Source organism: Oryzias latipes, chromosome 16 (assembly GCF_053564925.1).
Source record: "Oryzias latipes strain Hd-rR chromosome 16, Olatipes_Hd-rR_3.1".
In the NCBI taxonomy this organism is placed as follows: Eukaryota; Metazoa; Chordata; class Actinopteri; order Beloniformes; family Adrianichthyidae; genus Oryzias; species Oryzias latipes.
In genome coordinates this window covers 25,544,150-25,560,473 of record NC_136252.1, presented here as the reverse complement: position 1 = coordinate 25,560,473, position 16,324 = coordinate 25,544,150, and the positions used below count along the sequence as shown (strand labels likewise).

The 16,324-nt window shown below is 38.5% G+C and overlaps 1 protein-coding gene across 3 annotated transcripts in view; it reads left to right on the top strand.

Annotated features, from left to right (window-relative positions):
* bcam (basal cell adhesion molecule (Lutheran blood group)) overlaps positions 1–15,102 on the top strand; it is a 49,809-nt gene extending 34,707 nt beyond the window's left edge. Inside the window, exons 2-17 of one of the 3 annotated variants that reach the window (XM_023964001.2) lie at positions 929–1,053; positions 1,179–1,392; positions 3,081–3,154; positions 3,241–3,337; positions 3,418–3,600; positions 4,481–4,602; positions 4,730–4,871; positions 5,389–5,504; positions 6,088–6,229; positions 8,037–8,161; positions 8,413–8,560; positions 10,215–10,235; positions 10,782–10,814; positions 12,269–12,410; positions 12,614–12,710; positions 13,359–15,102. In XM_023964001.2, coding sequence (XP_023819769.1) covers positions 929–1,053; positions 1,179–1,392; positions 3,081–3,154; positions 3,241–3,337; positions 3,418–3,600; positions 4,481–4,602; positions 4,730–4,871; positions 5,389–5,504; positions 6,088–6,229; positions 8,037–8,161; positions 8,413–8,560; positions 10,215–10,235; positions 10,782–10,814; positions 12,269–12,410; positions 12,614–12,710; positions 13,359–13,361 — 1,784 coding nt within the window. In that variant the 3' untranslated portion in view covers positions 13,362–15,102. The remainder of the gene's footprint in view (positions 1–928; positions 1,054–1,178; positions 1,393–3,080; positions 3,155–3,240; positions 3,338–3,417; positions 3,601–4,480; positions 4,603–4,729; positions 4,872–5,388; positions 5,505–6,087; positions 6,230–8,036; positions 8,162–8,412; positions 8,561–10,214; positions 10,236–10,781; positions 10,815–12,268; positions 12,411–12,613; positions 12,711–13,358) is intronic. The other 2 variants (XM_023964002.2, XM_023964003.2) reach the window with 2 other exon arrangements.
* The last annotated feature ends 1,222 nt before the right edge of the window (positions 15,103–16,324 follow it).

Sequence of the window (16,324 nt, the reverse complement as noted above, 5' to 3'; positions counted from 1 at the left end):
AACATTATTGCCATTCCATGTGCACGTCTTTTTATAGACTGCTTGACTCAGTATGACAGTTTTCAACACTGTAATCCTCCATTAAGAGCAGACGATCCATGCTTTTTTATTTTTATTTTATCTCTGTTCAGAGCAGCAGCCTTACATTCATTGGGCTGACATAAATTCAGCATCAACATTGCCCTCCAGGGACAAGCCAAGACCAAGATCTGCGATAGATGCATTCCACCAAAACAGAAATTGTACAATTCTCCAACAGATGTCATGTTTGTGCCTGTTTACACTTGCAGCCCGACCCTCTGCTGCGGATCCTGCTGCAGTTGTTGTTTCTGGAACTGGACATCTGTGTGTCTGTTTGCAGTGTTGTGTGTTTGCAGGCGACAAACAATGCGGGGATGAATGAGTGTACTACAACTGTGTCTGTGTGTGTTTCCCTCATTGTGGGCTCCTGTCGCTGATGTGTTTGTGAGGAGTGATGAGAGCAAATTGCCCCTAGGCAGAGCAGGAAAGGGCATTCTTCAGTGCTGAAACGAAGCATCACAGCCACCACATGGTTCTCACTGCACACTGAATCCTCCGGGTGTTAACAGCAATGCAGGCTGTGACTATGAAGACACGGACAAGCTCTGTTTAGGAGCTACAGTTTAGTGATTATGTTGAAAGTTAATTAATTCTTTTTTTATTTTGTTTTTGTAATCATAACACAACAGTGATCCAGTTATAGTTTTTATAAAATTGCATCAAGTTTTACTTTTTTAATGATGTTTACTGTGTAAATAAACTCAAACTCTGAAGAGATTGTAAAACATTTTTTGTACATCTTTTCATGAAACCTTTCACAGCATTATTGTGTGGTGTCTTAATTTCAGAATATGTATCAATGACCCCTCATCTTATTTCGCTGCCTGCTGTGTTTTTTCTTTTGTAGTTTGCAGTGGAGCTGTGACGGTGACAGTGTCTCCTCAAGTGAATGTGGTCAAAGATGGAACAGCAACCCTGCCCTGCAAATACACTGGAACAAAGGCAAACAGTATAGTGGTTGCATGGACTGTTGTAAGTTATCTCCAATTTCTACGGTATCCTCAGATTAGAACATTCTTTTTAGAAACCAATTTATCATCACCGCAAGATTTTTCGACCTTATTTTGTAACGTTTGTTTTTCCTTCCCTTCTTTCAGGATTATGAAGGATCCAGAAGGCGCCTTGCATATAAATCAGGGGAGGAAATAAAAAGTGATGATGCTTTGATTCTAAAAGGACGGGCCACTATGGGAGCTGATTTGAGCTTGACCATCACCAAGGTTGAACCATTTGACGAGCTCACTTACTGGTGCGAGGTCACTGCTGGCCCTGATGGGTACAAGGATGCCCCCACTCTCCTTAAAGTCTTCCGTAAGCCTATTCCCATATGCTGATGCTTTTTTTGATTGAAGGGTTGCCTTGACAAAGACAACATATGCAACTTTTCTTTCAATTTTTATAAGAAATTTGGGATTTGATTGTCTGCCTATACTGCAGTTAAATGTTGAGACTTCTTTAATTAGTGAGGTCTAAGTACTCACACGAACCTTTGCCAAACATGTTGCTGATTGGATTGCGGTCATGCATGCACAGACATCACACCAAACGGGTGTAACATCTGCAAATCTAAAACCAGAGCACACTAAACCGTTCATCTCATGTGTTACCTGCAATATTAAAGGTCAGCCAATCCTTTTAACTGGTTCTCTAGAGGTCAATTACCCACAATTAATCACTTTTGACATAATTGATAAATAGTTCAATTACACTTGTCATGTCTGATATTTCTCTCTTAAATAGAAGTCCAGAGTGATCTATGTGGTGCTGATGGCTGCCGGAGCAGCTTTCTTATGCCCTCCCCACTGCAATTCAACCAAAATGATTGAGACTCATTTGCATTAAGAAGTGATCCTGGTCCCTCTAAATATGGGTGGATTCTATGTAAAAAAAAATATATATTTTTTTATCATCTTTACTTCAGGATAGGCGTTAGAAACAACAACAACTTCAGGATAGGCATTGGATCTGATGACATTTGCGCTCTTATAAGCTTGAATGCTTAAACAGAGCTCATAAAATCAGCTATTTATTGTGAGCAGGCTAGTCAGTATTGAACAATAGCGTTAAACAGTTCTGTGCTGACATCCATCAACTTTCCTTACACACATTTAAGGGGATGGCTCGATTGTCAAACCCTTAAACGTGTGTCATGAGTTAAAACTCACAGTAAAAAAAATAAAGGTACAAACATTTTCAGTGTTGTTTAATCCAAAAGCTGCAAAATAAAAAATTTGTTAGACTAGATTTTCTGTTTAATAAATGCATTTTACAAGTCTTTGTTATTACAAATATACTGTAGTGGCATGTAGGAATAGGATGTAGGAAAACAGAAAGCCTTTTCACTATAGTTTTAAAAGCGATGCTTAAAAGGAAAAAGGAATTTTCTGCACCAGTCTTCCCCCTCTTGGCCCAAACACTGCTTAGAGTGTCATTGACCAGACGATGGCTCTTCAAATTGGAGCTCCAAGCTATCTCACAAACGGGCAGTGTCTTTGTTTTGGGCCCCTATAGAGCTCCATCTGAAGGGCTTTTTGGAGAGCATGATTTATTGAAAGAAACTGTTTGTGCTGTGCAACAAAAGACAAGGTTCAGACTTGAGGACAGAGACCTGAAAAAAGGGACACAGAAAGAAAAACACATCTACTGTTTATTTGATACATTTTGGGCAGCTGCAGACGGTGATAAGATGACCTTGCAGAGGTGAGCCTGGGAATAAAGCAGAGACACCAGAGGGTAAACTTCCACCTGGGCCTGTGCGTGTAAGGCAAGGAGAGGGAAGTGGGAGTGTTTTTGTAGTTTGACCCTTATCAGCTCATATTAACCAGGTCACGGTGGAATACTATGAAGTCTGTTATTTACAGCGAGAAGTCAATCAGCCTGGGCAGCAGAGGCATGCTGAATTGCAAAGGGTTGAGAAGAAATGATGCTTGTTTTTAAAATAATTTAAATAATCATTTCATTAAATCTTGGAGCTCTAAATGTCATCTTGTTTTTCTCAGATACTCCAGAGACCCCAGAACTCAAAAAGCCAACTTCTCAGGCCATTTCAGTTACAAGCACCAGCAGCTCAGAGGTTTGTGTGCTGTCCTTATTTTAAAACTAAAAATGGCACCTTCCCCTCATATTGTTTGCATTTGTTATATATTTATCCCTCATCAGATTGGTACCTGTGTTACAAAGAACGCCCTTCCCCAGCCAAGACTCATCTGGTTCAAAAACGATCAGCCCATTCCAGAAGTTAAAGACAAGTTCAAGGGTATGAGCCGCCTGGAGAGTAGACCACAAACTGAGATTATTCAAGTGTCTGTTTAAATATTTGTATTTATTTTTCTTCAGAAACCTACATGGTTCCCTCAGTCGTGAAGGAGTCTTCAGGTCTTTTCACTGTTCAGAGCATCCTGTACATGAGGCCCAAAAAAGAGGATAAGGACTCTGTGTTCTTCTGCAAAGTGGAATACAGCACTCTACAAAACACCACAGAGACGAAGAGTTCTGGCACCATCAACATCAACCTGAACTGTGAGTGAAAGGAGATCTTTTAGAATCTTCAGTAATCAATCGGAATGTTTATATCGCCTGGAAATATTGCAAAGTCTAATGCTACCTTTGACTTCCATAAACATTCACTATTGAGCGTAAACTCCCTCAGATCGTCCTAAAATGTTTCAATAAGTTCTCCTTTTTTACCTGACAGTAATAATTTACTTGTGAAAAGTCACATTCTTGTTTTTCCTGCTCTTGTTATGTAGCAGATTTTTTAACCCTAATTTGTTGCTTGAAGTCATTTTAACTTGTTTTATTAGAACAAGTTGTGTCAAATTTGGGGAACTTCTGCTACAATTCCAAACATTCAAAATTCAAGACACTGTCTTCTGCTCTCAGAAAAAGTCTCACCAATAAAAAAAATGTATATAATCCGATTGAGATGCAAAAAGCACTTCCGTAATCCCACGTCCTTTTATCACTCTTGATCTTTTTATCATGGATCAAAAGAATCAGTGGGATGTTTTATCTTCAGCCGGACTCGTTAATGAGTTGTGTGAAACAGTTTAGTTTTTCTTCATTGAAATTTTTTTTTAACATTTTAACAATATATATTGGGCATCATAGTATGCTTTGTCAGTGAATGAATTCCCACATGTAAATCTTGAACCCCAAACCCAAAAACTCAAAGACCTACACTGTTAAAGGAAGGATTTTATCATTCTGACAGCAGAAGAAATGTATTTTAAGGCTAAAGAAAAACAACGATGTATTAAAAAGGTAGTGTCTGGGAATCTTTTCTTTTCTTTTCTTTGAGGCAAAGATAAGAACTCTCTCTTGCCTATAGAAACGCATACAGTCACTCCAACCTCAGAAGAAATTTTTATATTTTCCTCGTTTTTTCTTGTCCCTGCAGATCCCCCTGAGAAAACAACTTTCACCTTACTCAACACTCCCCCAATCAAAGAGGGTGATAAAGTTGAGATGAAGTGTGAGACTGATGGAAACCCTCAGCCCTTGTTTGATTTCAGTAAAGATGTATGTAAATAAGAAACAATGCTATTTTTCTGTTGGTTGTAATTTGCATTCAAGTGTTGCCCTCACAATAATCAAATCATCTATGCCACTTTCTCCAACTAAGAGTAATGTATATGTTCTTTTTCAGAACAAAGACATCAAAGGTGAAGGTGGCCTTTTGACACTGAAATCGGTCAAACGCACAGACTCTGGTGAATACCTATGCAAAGGCACGGACTTTGACAACTTTGATAAAGATCTATCAGCAAAACTCAACCTCATGGTCCACTGTAAGTGATCCACAAGCACACGTCAACACAACACTAGAGATCAAATCAAACAAGCAAGAAAGTGTGAAGAACAATTTATGTCCCATTTGTGGGGTTTCATCCTCACAGTGAGCCATTCTCCTCATGACTAAATCCTTGAATTATTGAGGTTAGCACTGAATGAGGTTTGAAAAAATCCTCCCAGCCAAATGATATCAACTTCAATTTTTCACAGTTCATTTGTTACTTTAACGTTGTCCAAACCGCACAGCTTGATTTGATCTTATCATTCACATTAAGCAATGATGGCCGTGATAAGGCTTAGCTCGGATTCCTAATTGGTTTTAGTTTAATATTGGCTTTCAACTTACGAAACAAATATAATACTCGGCTCACCGCTGCCACTTAGAGAGTCTTATTACATGGCTGTTAAAAGGTGTGGAGGGAATGTGAAGTAGCACCTCCTCCACTCCATTTGCAAAGCCCCCGATTTTTCTCCCAGACCTTCACTCGGATGTTGTTTGTTTTCTCCTGGTAGATATTGACCCAGTTGTTGTGACCCCTCCCGAGGCCCAAACTGTCAGTCTGGGGCAGAAGGTGGAGCGGCAGTGTGAGGTCAAGGCATCAGACAAACATACGCTTCAATGGATAAAGGTAAGTTTTCTCTTTTAATTCCCAAAAATTGTAACCTTATTCCACATTTTTACAATGGCTACCATGCATTATCATTGTTTTACTATAATACCAGTCTATAAAACTTATTTGTAATTTTGTTTGAACAGATTTGTTAACTATTCTTGAACGAGTGACATCTATGTGCAACATTTTATTACAATGTTGAAAACTCCTAGTACTGCTACCCTTGATGAGCTTTTCTTTATGTTCTGAGCACGACGTTCCTGCAGTGTTAGGCCTGTTTTTGCAGCCTCAGTATCTTTGTTGCGTCTCCTGGGTGTTTTAGGCCCAGGCAGAGAATGTGTTGTTCTGAAGAGGAATTCCTGTGAGAAGAAGTGGAAAAGAATTGCAAGAGACAGGTTTATCATTGAGGATGATCTCTTATCACTGCGCTGTCAAACAGTGTGTATGTGAAGATCGCTCTTTTCCCAGCACTCCAGTGTGCCCTTCAGTGTAGATATTCTCAGTTCGGTTCGACTCTTCTGCAACAGGAGAGCAAGGAAATAAAAGGGATGATGTTGCAGGTACAGCGGGTTTCATTTCTGTGTCTGTGTTCTTCCAGGGCTCTGAGGTTCTTTCTCAGGATGGCAATCTATCAATAGACAATGTTGGCTATGATCAAGCAGGAGATTACACATGTGTAGGAGCTGTCCCATATGTGCCTGGACTGAAAGCCAATGCAACTTTCACCCTGACTGTTGAAGGTAACAAACTCACTACATTCAAACCTGACAAAGGTTTATAGACAGATGCGGCACACCTAAGGACAGGCCTGCCCAAACTTCTTTTCCAGGTACTGCTAATTTCATGGATTAGATGAGCTAATTCCCCCATAATCTAAATGAGCTAATCCAGCAGCAAGGATGGCAGTGGTTGGGGGCCAGACAACCCCGCCTCAAGAGACTTTTTTTTTATCTAAATCAGAAGTCGACAGTTTACAGAAAGTTGTTAGAAGCCACAAAAATCAACAACTGCAAAGCATTATTTTTGCTTATTTTCTTATACAGTGTGGAAAAAATAGTAAACAAAGCGTGTTATTTGTGTTATTTTCCTGTTTGAATATTGTGGCATGATCTAACACAAACATTACAAGGAATTTTCTTCAGTAAACAATTAGGTTATGCCTTAGTGACCTTGGATAATGACATACGGGTGATGCTGTTGCCTTGCGCCACACTCCAGGGTTGGGCAACTCCAGGCCTCACGCATTCCTGCATGTTTTCCAACATACCCTGCTCTGGCATGTTCTAATTGGCTGGACACCACCTGAACTATGTAATCAGTCGTGAGTAGGGTTTGGATATCTGGAAATCATGCAGATATACTGGCCCGTGAGGCCTGAAATTGTCCACCCCTGCAGTTGTTTGTAAAGTGCACGTACTGGGACCTTACTGTTTGCGTACAAATGCTGCATGCATGGGGTGTGCAGGTGATATGTAGGTGTTCGTAGTAGTCCCGCACAAACTACACCCTGGTTGTCTTATTTCCTTATTTCTAACAATCAGGTTGCCCACACAGAGTGCTTCACCCTTACTTACCTTTACGCCCTTACATGTTGTTGAAGTCTTACAACCTGCCGCCCGCAGCATGTCCACAGGAAAAAAATGTGCATGAATATTTCTGCTCTACGGTCTAACCAAGCAGGCTATGACCAGAAAATTGCACGTGGACCACCTGCGCGCCCCAAACAGATTTGCTTCTCGTCGTATAGGAGAGCTATGGAAAAATAGTGTCTTTAATCCGGACGTTACTACCACTTGATGACGTCATGAACAGTTGTCGTTCATCTACGATAGTGCCTATCTGCCAGCACTCGGAAGATGCAAAACAACATTGGTTTTATAACTGTAAAAAGTCATGCAAAAACAAAAACTCAATACTTAAATTTAAATGTCAACTTCCGTGCTTCAGAGCACATCCATGAGAAAAATTACATTTCTACTCCACGTCACAAGCCCAACACGGATCACCATACTGGTGGAGAGATACGCAGCCCTAAGCCACAATGGCTCCCCCTTAAAATAAACGTGTTTTAACACCACTAAAGCTCCAAATGCCCCAACAATTGGAGCAATAGGGAGGAGCCAGAGGGGTAGGGAATGACTTCGGAATCCGTCAAAGTGTACACATTTATGTTGAAACTTCCTCGTAATGAAACTGAAGAAATCTCTGTAGACATTGAGACTAATCTGGTTGCAAACTAGTAGTGCATAAATACAGAATGTGGTCAATACAGGTGCTATTATGTCATGAAAATACCTTTTGCCTTTCAGATTAGGCACTTTACTTTAAAGAAAGTATTCCTAAACTGTATTTTTGACAAGTGCTACAAAAAAGTCTTGTTTCAAATCTAAAACAATTGATTGACACGTGAAGAGGAAGCACACAAACATGTCTGAACAAAGTGAAGTTCTTATTTTTAGTTTCACACGCTTCATTAAAGCATCCTCAAGTTCTGCGTTTGGCTACATTTTTGACGTTTTTCCTTCACATTCTCTCCTCCCTCTTCAGGAAAACCAATTATTGCTCAACCTACTGATGGAGAGGTGCCAAAGGAAGGATCCCCAGTTACCTTGAAATGCGCTGCTCATGGTGAACCCAAACCACAGTTTACATGGGCGCCCTCAGCCAAAGAGGTACACAAACAGACTATGAAAAAACAAAGCAAAGAAAGACCCATCAGACTAGATGTTTATGAAAGAAAACTAGCCTAATGTACTTCTTGCTTCCAGTTTGACCTTTTAAAATGAAGGTAAAGAACAATGCTGGCTTCTAGTAATGAGGGATGAATGCATATTGGATTAATGACCCAAGCTGGAGAGTACAATACATTACTTATAATTTATAATGACATTCTTTGTCTTCCTTTCTTTTTTGTTCCATCTAGTCTGTTGAAATTAAAGGCAACATGATAGTCAGCACAATTGTCCTAAATGCCACTGCTGACATCATGAAGCACGGGGTCAACTGCACAGTCAACAACAAATTTGGAAGTGACTTCAAGACCATCAAAGTGTCAATGAAAGATGAGCGAGGTCAGTGTAAAAGACGCATCTGCAAGTTGTTATTTTTTTCATCATCAATTTTTTTTGTTTTAACTGACTGGGCAAAATGTAATGGAAAAGGATGAAAAAAATTGAAACATTATTGTTTTTTTATTAGACACTAACTCTCAAAGTAAATTGGCAAGTTCAATTCACGTGTAGAGATGAGTCACAAATATTTGCCTGCAGCTATTAGGAAACATCAAGAAAGAATAAAAGCTTTCATTTCATGAAAGTGCACTACAAAAAATTTTTTTTTAAAATACTGTTATCGCAGACAAGTGGTTGTAGCAACATTTGACCCACCCCCTCAGGGAGTTTTGAGCTGCAGTCAAATCCATGTTCGGTAACCATTTAGGTGGTTCTATTCCCCAATGGATCCACTTAATGTTGAGTATAAAGCAGGAAGGCATTTAATCACAATTTTTGAGTCTTTCTAATAACCTGACTCAAACCCACAATCTCCTAGTCCTAGGGTGCCTACTCCACCTTTACACATTATAAAAAAGCAGGTTCAGTCACACCCTGGTGTAGTTCATTCACAGTGTAAATGCAGGCGGACGATCACAAAAATCCAATTATTAACACAAACAAAGTAGGTGTATTTCTATTGAAAATTGCAGCTCATAACATGAATCCATGAATCAAAAGAATGTCATGAACGCATGAGGAGTGTGTGGAGGTCATGTTAAAGGACAAAAGCCTAAAAGAGAAGCTCTAACAAAATGTTAAACCTAGTCTGAGGACAATCACAGTCTGAAAGCACTTTTCATGCCACAACCATAGTATTTGATGACTGGACTGAGGGACCTCCTTCCCCTTCACACTCCAAACAGGAACTACCAGCTGGCTCATAGACCTCTATAGAGAAACAAACAGCTGTTAGTCAGTCATTCTATTTGTGAGACTAACCATTCTTGCTCTGATACCTCTTTTCATGTTCTTGTTGATCCTCTTTTTTTTCCTGATTTTTTTTTTCTGTGGTGCAAATTATTCAAGTTATAAATTGACAAATCAGATGCCTCAAAAAAAGTGTCTTGCGTCGAATGTTCAAAATGTTTGATTGACAGATTCTCCTCCTTCCAACAAGCTCACTTCTGATTGGCGAGAGCCATGGAAATGTTGAATCCGACCAATCACTGATTACGGACAATTACTGGTTCCAACATGTTTGTATCACAAAAAAAATAGCAACTGAAATGCATTTCGTTAAAATATGCTGTTATCTCGGAGTAATGTCACTCTCACTTGGTCCAGTTCTCTGATACAGTCAATGGCCACAACACACCAATATTTATAAACTTAGAGATCATTCATGTATTAGAGCTGTGGTCCTGTTTGTTCCCCTAAGCTCCTGAATTTTTGTTAGTTTAGGCACTAATGAGGTATTTGGGAGGTGTGGGTGATGCCAACTTTACAAAGATGGCGACTGAAGAGTATGTGTGCATCAGGTGCAGCAGCTGGATCAACAGAACTGCTTAATGGCTCAACTTGATTCTTGAGTACTTGCTAAATGCTTCTTCATCTTGTTAATTATCTGCAACCCCAAAACTGATTTACTAACGGTCATTGGTATTTAATCCTAAAAGTCTCCTTTGCAGCACTGCTACAAACCTTTCTTTTGTTTTCTCTTTCTTTCCTGCAGCATTTAAAGGCTCAGCTGAAGGTAGAGCCTTGTCCCTCTTCCTTCTCCTCCCCTCCATTCTTGTCTCAGGACTCTTTGTAGAACAGACCCTGTAATTTAGAGACCTCCCCTCCATCCATCTCCTCTTGCACCAACTCTTACATCTATTTCTCTCACACACACACATTTTCACACACTCCTATTCTGCTGTACTGTAATCATGTATATTTCTCTTGCTACCGAACACTGTGGATATTGTATATTGTTATTCTTCTCTTGTCATCTTTGTATGATGTCTGTCCAATATTTTGTGGATGCTCCTACAATTTTTTTGGCCCCTCGGGGGACAATAAAAGATTCTATTCTATTCTTTTTCTTCCATTCTTCTCTTTGTCCCTTTACTGTGTTTTTATTCTCACCGCTTTCTTTCGACTGCTTTTCCTACTTCCTGCTTGTTACCTTTCGTCGTCTGCACTCGCAGGCTGCTGAGTAGATAGTGTCTTTGGCTGTTGCCTGCGTTTGCTCTCAGTGGTGTGTGTTATGGCTGTTGCTTTGCTACTCAACTGAGAAAATCTCTTTCTTTCAAAGTGCTGCTCTCTGGAAACCCTGTGCTAAAGTCAGGTCTGTATGGGTAACCCTCCTGAAATGTTCATATGTGTTCATCTAGATCTGTAAGTTTCTGTGTGTGTATTTATGTTTGTGTGCACCCCACAGGTTGATGTATTTGTGTTTACATGACTTAATGTTTTTGTGCATTAGAACTTGTATTACTGTAGATACGAGGACATAATGACAAACCACCGACCAGGTCGAACCAACATTCTCAGTTTTCGTCACAATTTTTTGATTTTTGTTATGCTAAATAAGCAGATACAGTTCCCATTTGATCTAAAAATGTAATCTGCTTGAATTTATTCTACAAAACATTTTCTTTTTCTTTTGTCACTCCAAAAAATTCTTCTGCGACCAATTTAAATGGGAATACTTTTGATCTCAGGATAATCTTGTACTTTAAAGAAGCCTGTGATTTCTAATCAACAAATTGTGTGGTGGGCAATAACAGAAATTATGCGTAAGGAAATAAAAAAGAAAAACATAAAGATGAAAGTAATACTTATTTTATCCAAAAAATACAAGTTTAATCTACTGAATATATAATAAATTAAGCATAATATTTTTTCAAATTATGAAAAACAGTTTTTCACCAAAAATGTTTAATTCCATTGTTAAATATTTAACCCATTAGACAAATGTGATTTATAAACGTAATTTTTTTTCTAAATTCTTTTGGTTGAAATAATAATATTTCTTTAAATATTCAGTAGTTGAACCTGTATTGTAGGAAACACTGTTTTAATGAGTTAATTAAAAACGTAATTTACGTTCAGTGCTTACATTTTACTTTAATTAGCTTGAAAAGTAAAGTAAAAGCTGAAGAAACTTACCTCGCAAGTTGTTATTACTGTGCAGTTGCTAGGCAACCAAAGGATGTGCCGAGTTTTTATAGCCAAGCAGAAATCATACAAAGATATGTTAACATTTTGTTTTAGTTTTAATTTTTGCCGCATTGCGAGTGTTATTACACCATTATGACCTCATAATTACAATAATACAAGCGTAGGTGGATGGGTGAGTATGTTCTATGTTGTTTTCCGATTCTTGTACTACCTGTGAGGAAAGCGGCCCGTATAGTGGGTCCCGTCACATTTCGGTCATTACATTCAGAAGTTAGACTAACCCCAACATCCCATTCCCCACCCTTTATCCTCTCCACCCACCCATTCATCCATTCATTAATTCTTTCCACCTGGATCCAAAATTTTTAATCCATCTCCAAAACTAAATGATTGTACCCGCTCCTCCTCCTCTTTTTCCAAAACACAAATCAAACACACCCTCAATGCTAATCAACCCCCCCCCCCATAACCCCCCCCCACCTCCTAAAACATGATCAACCATCTCCGCCTTTCCTCCACCTATAAATTCTACCTTCGAACTATCCCCCTGACCCTTCACCCCACCATCTGCCCCCCTCCATCCCTCCCTCCATGTGTTCCTTCATTGCGATGCTGTAGCTGACATGCAGCAGGGGGGCTCCAGCGCGGTGGTGGTAGCTGTAGTGGTGTGTGTTCTGCTGCTCCTGCTGCTGGTGGGCCTCATCTACTGCCTGAACAAGAGGACCAAGCTGCCGTGCAGCAAGAAGGATAAGAAGGACATGTGAGTAGAGGGGCGGGGACGACTAAAGGGATAAGTGATGGCAGCAATTATCTAATGTGTGATCACTAACAGGTCGCTTTGTAAACAAGATAAAAGAGGTGCCGTCTCCTCAATGAGATGCAACTATCAGTCATATTTGACAGATAACTCCTTTTTTTTTGTTTTATCTGTTTTTCTTCTCTCCTTGGTGCGTCAATCTTCAGGGTCACTGGAGACGTGAACAACGACATTGTGGTTGAGATGAAGACAGGCAAGACCGAGCATGATGGTCTCCTCAACAAAAAAGCAACAGCAGAAAAGGTTAAGAGCTTCGATTAACAATCGCAAAAAAACGTTGTCATTAAAGTCACAGTTAGTTATAAACAGTGCTAAAAAAAGAAAAAATTCCAGAAAATACACTGAAATAGGAATTTGTGTATTTATACACAAAATAATCATACAATTTTCAAACAAATATAAGAAAACAGTAAATAAAATACAATAAAACAGAGAGATTCATTATCAAATTTTCTCAAATCTTTGATTTACGTTAAAAGACAAGGTTTAAAAGTCCAGGGGTCAGCAGTGAAAAAGTCAAGGTATGGACAGGAATACATGCAATATGCAGAACGGGACTGTTTTTGTTGAGTTTTTCAGTCAATTTCAGAAAGACTTTTTTGTTCTTGTCAGGAAAATTAATGATTTATGAAATGAAAACAGAAAGCCAAACATCTTTTAGGTTTACCCCTCTAAAAAGCTGCAGTCAAACTTGAAAAAGATCACATGTTGTTTTGAAAGGGTTATATGTTCTAAAAAAATTTTTTTGTGAAAACTGTTTACAGCAAATACAAACGGTAAAATACACTAGTGGGGATTTTTTTATATGATTGAAGAATATCTGTATCAAAATTTGTATTATTGTTTTCCTGCACAAATAAAATAAAAAACTTTTTTCTGTCTTTCTGACAGTGATGGAACCAAATGATGAAAGAACGCAGAGGGATGAAGGGAAGATGGCAGAAAAAAAAGAAAGACAAGTGGGATCTTTTTGAAATTACGTAACACTGATGGAAAGAATTTTTCATTTTTATTTTAGTGACTTTAAGGTACTTCCAATGCTCCCTTTCAGTTATGCTTGCTGTTTTGCCTCAATTAGAGCCAGCTGTGTGGAGTTTCAGTCTTCAAGAGCTCCACTAATCTGGTTCTATAACAGGTATTGCTATGATGCTATGATTTGTCAATCAATTTCACAAATCACCTCCACCGCTGAGTAGATCTAGATAGTGACCAAAAAATTCTAACATAGTGGCTGAAATCGGAATCTGAAGTGCAACACAAAATGTCTAACCTTTTTTTTTCTTTTTTTCTGAAATGTGTATCTGCAAATGTGCGAATTCTCTTATCTGGTTTGGAGTCTGCACTTAAATTCTTTCCTCTCTCTTTGGTCAAATAACGGGAAAACTCTTCTGGGCTACAGTTCAGTTTGATTCACCCCTATATTTAGTCCTTTAAGCACATTGTATGGCTGGTAAAATGTTCAGAGTTACTCTTTTCTGTATTGTGGTCTATTTTTGCTGCATCTCTGCAACCTGTGAATGTTTTTATGATTATGCTTTGTTTTTTTTCCAGTGTTCTTGATTAGCTATGAGTAGCATCCTGGGTTTATTGACAACTATACTTTCCCTTTTGGCTTTACTTTTTTAACCTAATACAAAACCAGCAACCCCTCTTGTTCCCTAAAATTTTACCTTTGCTTAAGGTTTTCTCTGTAGATTAAATGTTGATTTGGCCATTTTGGGAGGTGTTTGTACGATGAATATAGCATTATTTTTAGGAGAGCCTGCTAGTTTTCAGTTTGGTTCAAAACTGTCTGAAAGGTAAGAAACGTCTCCGACAGCCTTATTAGAAACCAGCTTTCACTGTAAAACTTAGTGTGATGCAGAAGGACCTGACAGTCTCAGACTGCGCCCTGCCAAAGTTGTTATTCTTTACTAAATTGGACTTTTAGATCTATGTACAGTGACAAATTCACCTGCTAAGAGCAGAAAGAGGAGGGGAGCATTCAAAAGATGGATTTATGCTGAAATAGTGAGATGTTTTGTTGTTTATTTTTTTTATTTTACCAAATATAATCATCTGCAAAAGCAAGAGTGTTTTTTTATGTTTTGGTCTGCTTTTTTTGTTTCTACACTGCTGGAAAACAGATTTTGTTGTGGTATGTTTATGTGTTTTTTCCTTTGTTGAACACTGGAACCAATGGCCTTGGCATTTTTCTGACAAAAAAGAAAAAAAAAATTCTTTGTTTTTTAATGTCTGCTAATTTTTGCAGCAAATACACTGTTAGCAGACTTGTGAAGATAGGGAGTGATTTTGGTTTTTTTCCTGTTTTATATAAATATAAATATATTCAACATGTGTTACAATTTATTTTTGTCGAGGGGATTCTAAATTTTGGACTACTGAGACCTCTTTTTCCAATAGTTTGTCATTTAGTCAGACAAGAGAATTTGTTTTTTCTATTATTATTATATTAGATTATTTGTATTTTTGGGGGGTTATATTCTCAGAGCTTTACTTTTCTTCGTCATTACTGTATGCTGTATGTCATGATACACTGTTTGTGACTTCTGTGATGTTTTGCTGTATCTTTTTATTTTGTTCCAGCTGCGTAGAATTTTTAATGAAAAAAAAAGACACAAGAAAATCAACCACATTTCTTGAATCCGTGTTTTCATTTTTGTCTTTGAATTTGACTGTTTTCAAAAGCTCCTCCATTTCTTTTGGATTTGGATTTATTCTATTTAGTTTTCAAATTACTATGTCTCCCTAAAAAGTTCTGATTTTTTCCTAATATATATGTTATTGATTGAAATTATTCCATATTTATCCTCTAATAGTAAAAGCTTGAGTTTAGAATAAAAATTTTTTTTATGGGGTTTCTCTTCTGCTAACTGCATTATCGCACCTTCTGTCATTTCGCATTAAAATTATGTCTGAAAATCAGCTCCATCAATCAACCACTAATTGCATCAACAGCAGCTTTGTGCACGGATACTACGATGGCTTATAAATTTCAGCTGTAATCATAAATCCAGGTCTTTTGCTAAAGGTGGCAATGAATCAAGAGACTAAAAGGAAAATCTCAGAATGTCCGAACTAAGGGAATATTTGCCATCTCTCTTATTGCATAACATCTTGACCTTTAACCTTGCTGCAGAATCTCGCAACACAAAGCCTCTTCCCAACCTATATTATATATTAGAGGCATTTCAGAGCCGTGTTCACTGCACTCGTCCACCACAAAGCTGGTTTCCATTAGAAAATTAAAAGTCTCCCATCAATGTGACCCCGTGAGATCGATCTGCTCTGTGAATACAAAGCAGCAAAGACGGAAAAAAGCCTCTTTTCCTGCTGATGATATGGTTCAACAGCCTGCCAGCACATATAGACTGCATACTACTAAAAAAGGTAAGTAGTTGTTTCCTCAAAAGATTTTGTTGGCAGTACTGATGAGTGAATATAAATGAAGGAAATCTAAACTTTAAGCGTGTGAGATTCATTAGGAATATGCGTTTGTTTGCATCAGTGGATGAATGGCATGAATCTGCATGCTTTGTTTTACAATGAAGCAGAGGATCAGTGCTTTTCTGCTGTGCTAACAAAGGGAAGGATTACTGCCATTCCTCCTAGGTTCCTCTCCATCTTTCTCTCTGCTTCTCTGTCCCTGCTGGGACTCCTCCTGCTCACTCATTGGGTTTAGTTACAGTAGCTTTAAACTGATTTAGCCGTTCTCTGTGAGCCTATTGAGGGATGACAGCCCCTGCCTGTCCTCTCCGCCTCTTCATCCCACATCTGATGGTTACGTAGCAGAACTTGGCTTAAGATTCATAAATACGCTGAATCTGAGAGATAAATCTGAGAAGGAAGAGCTTCTC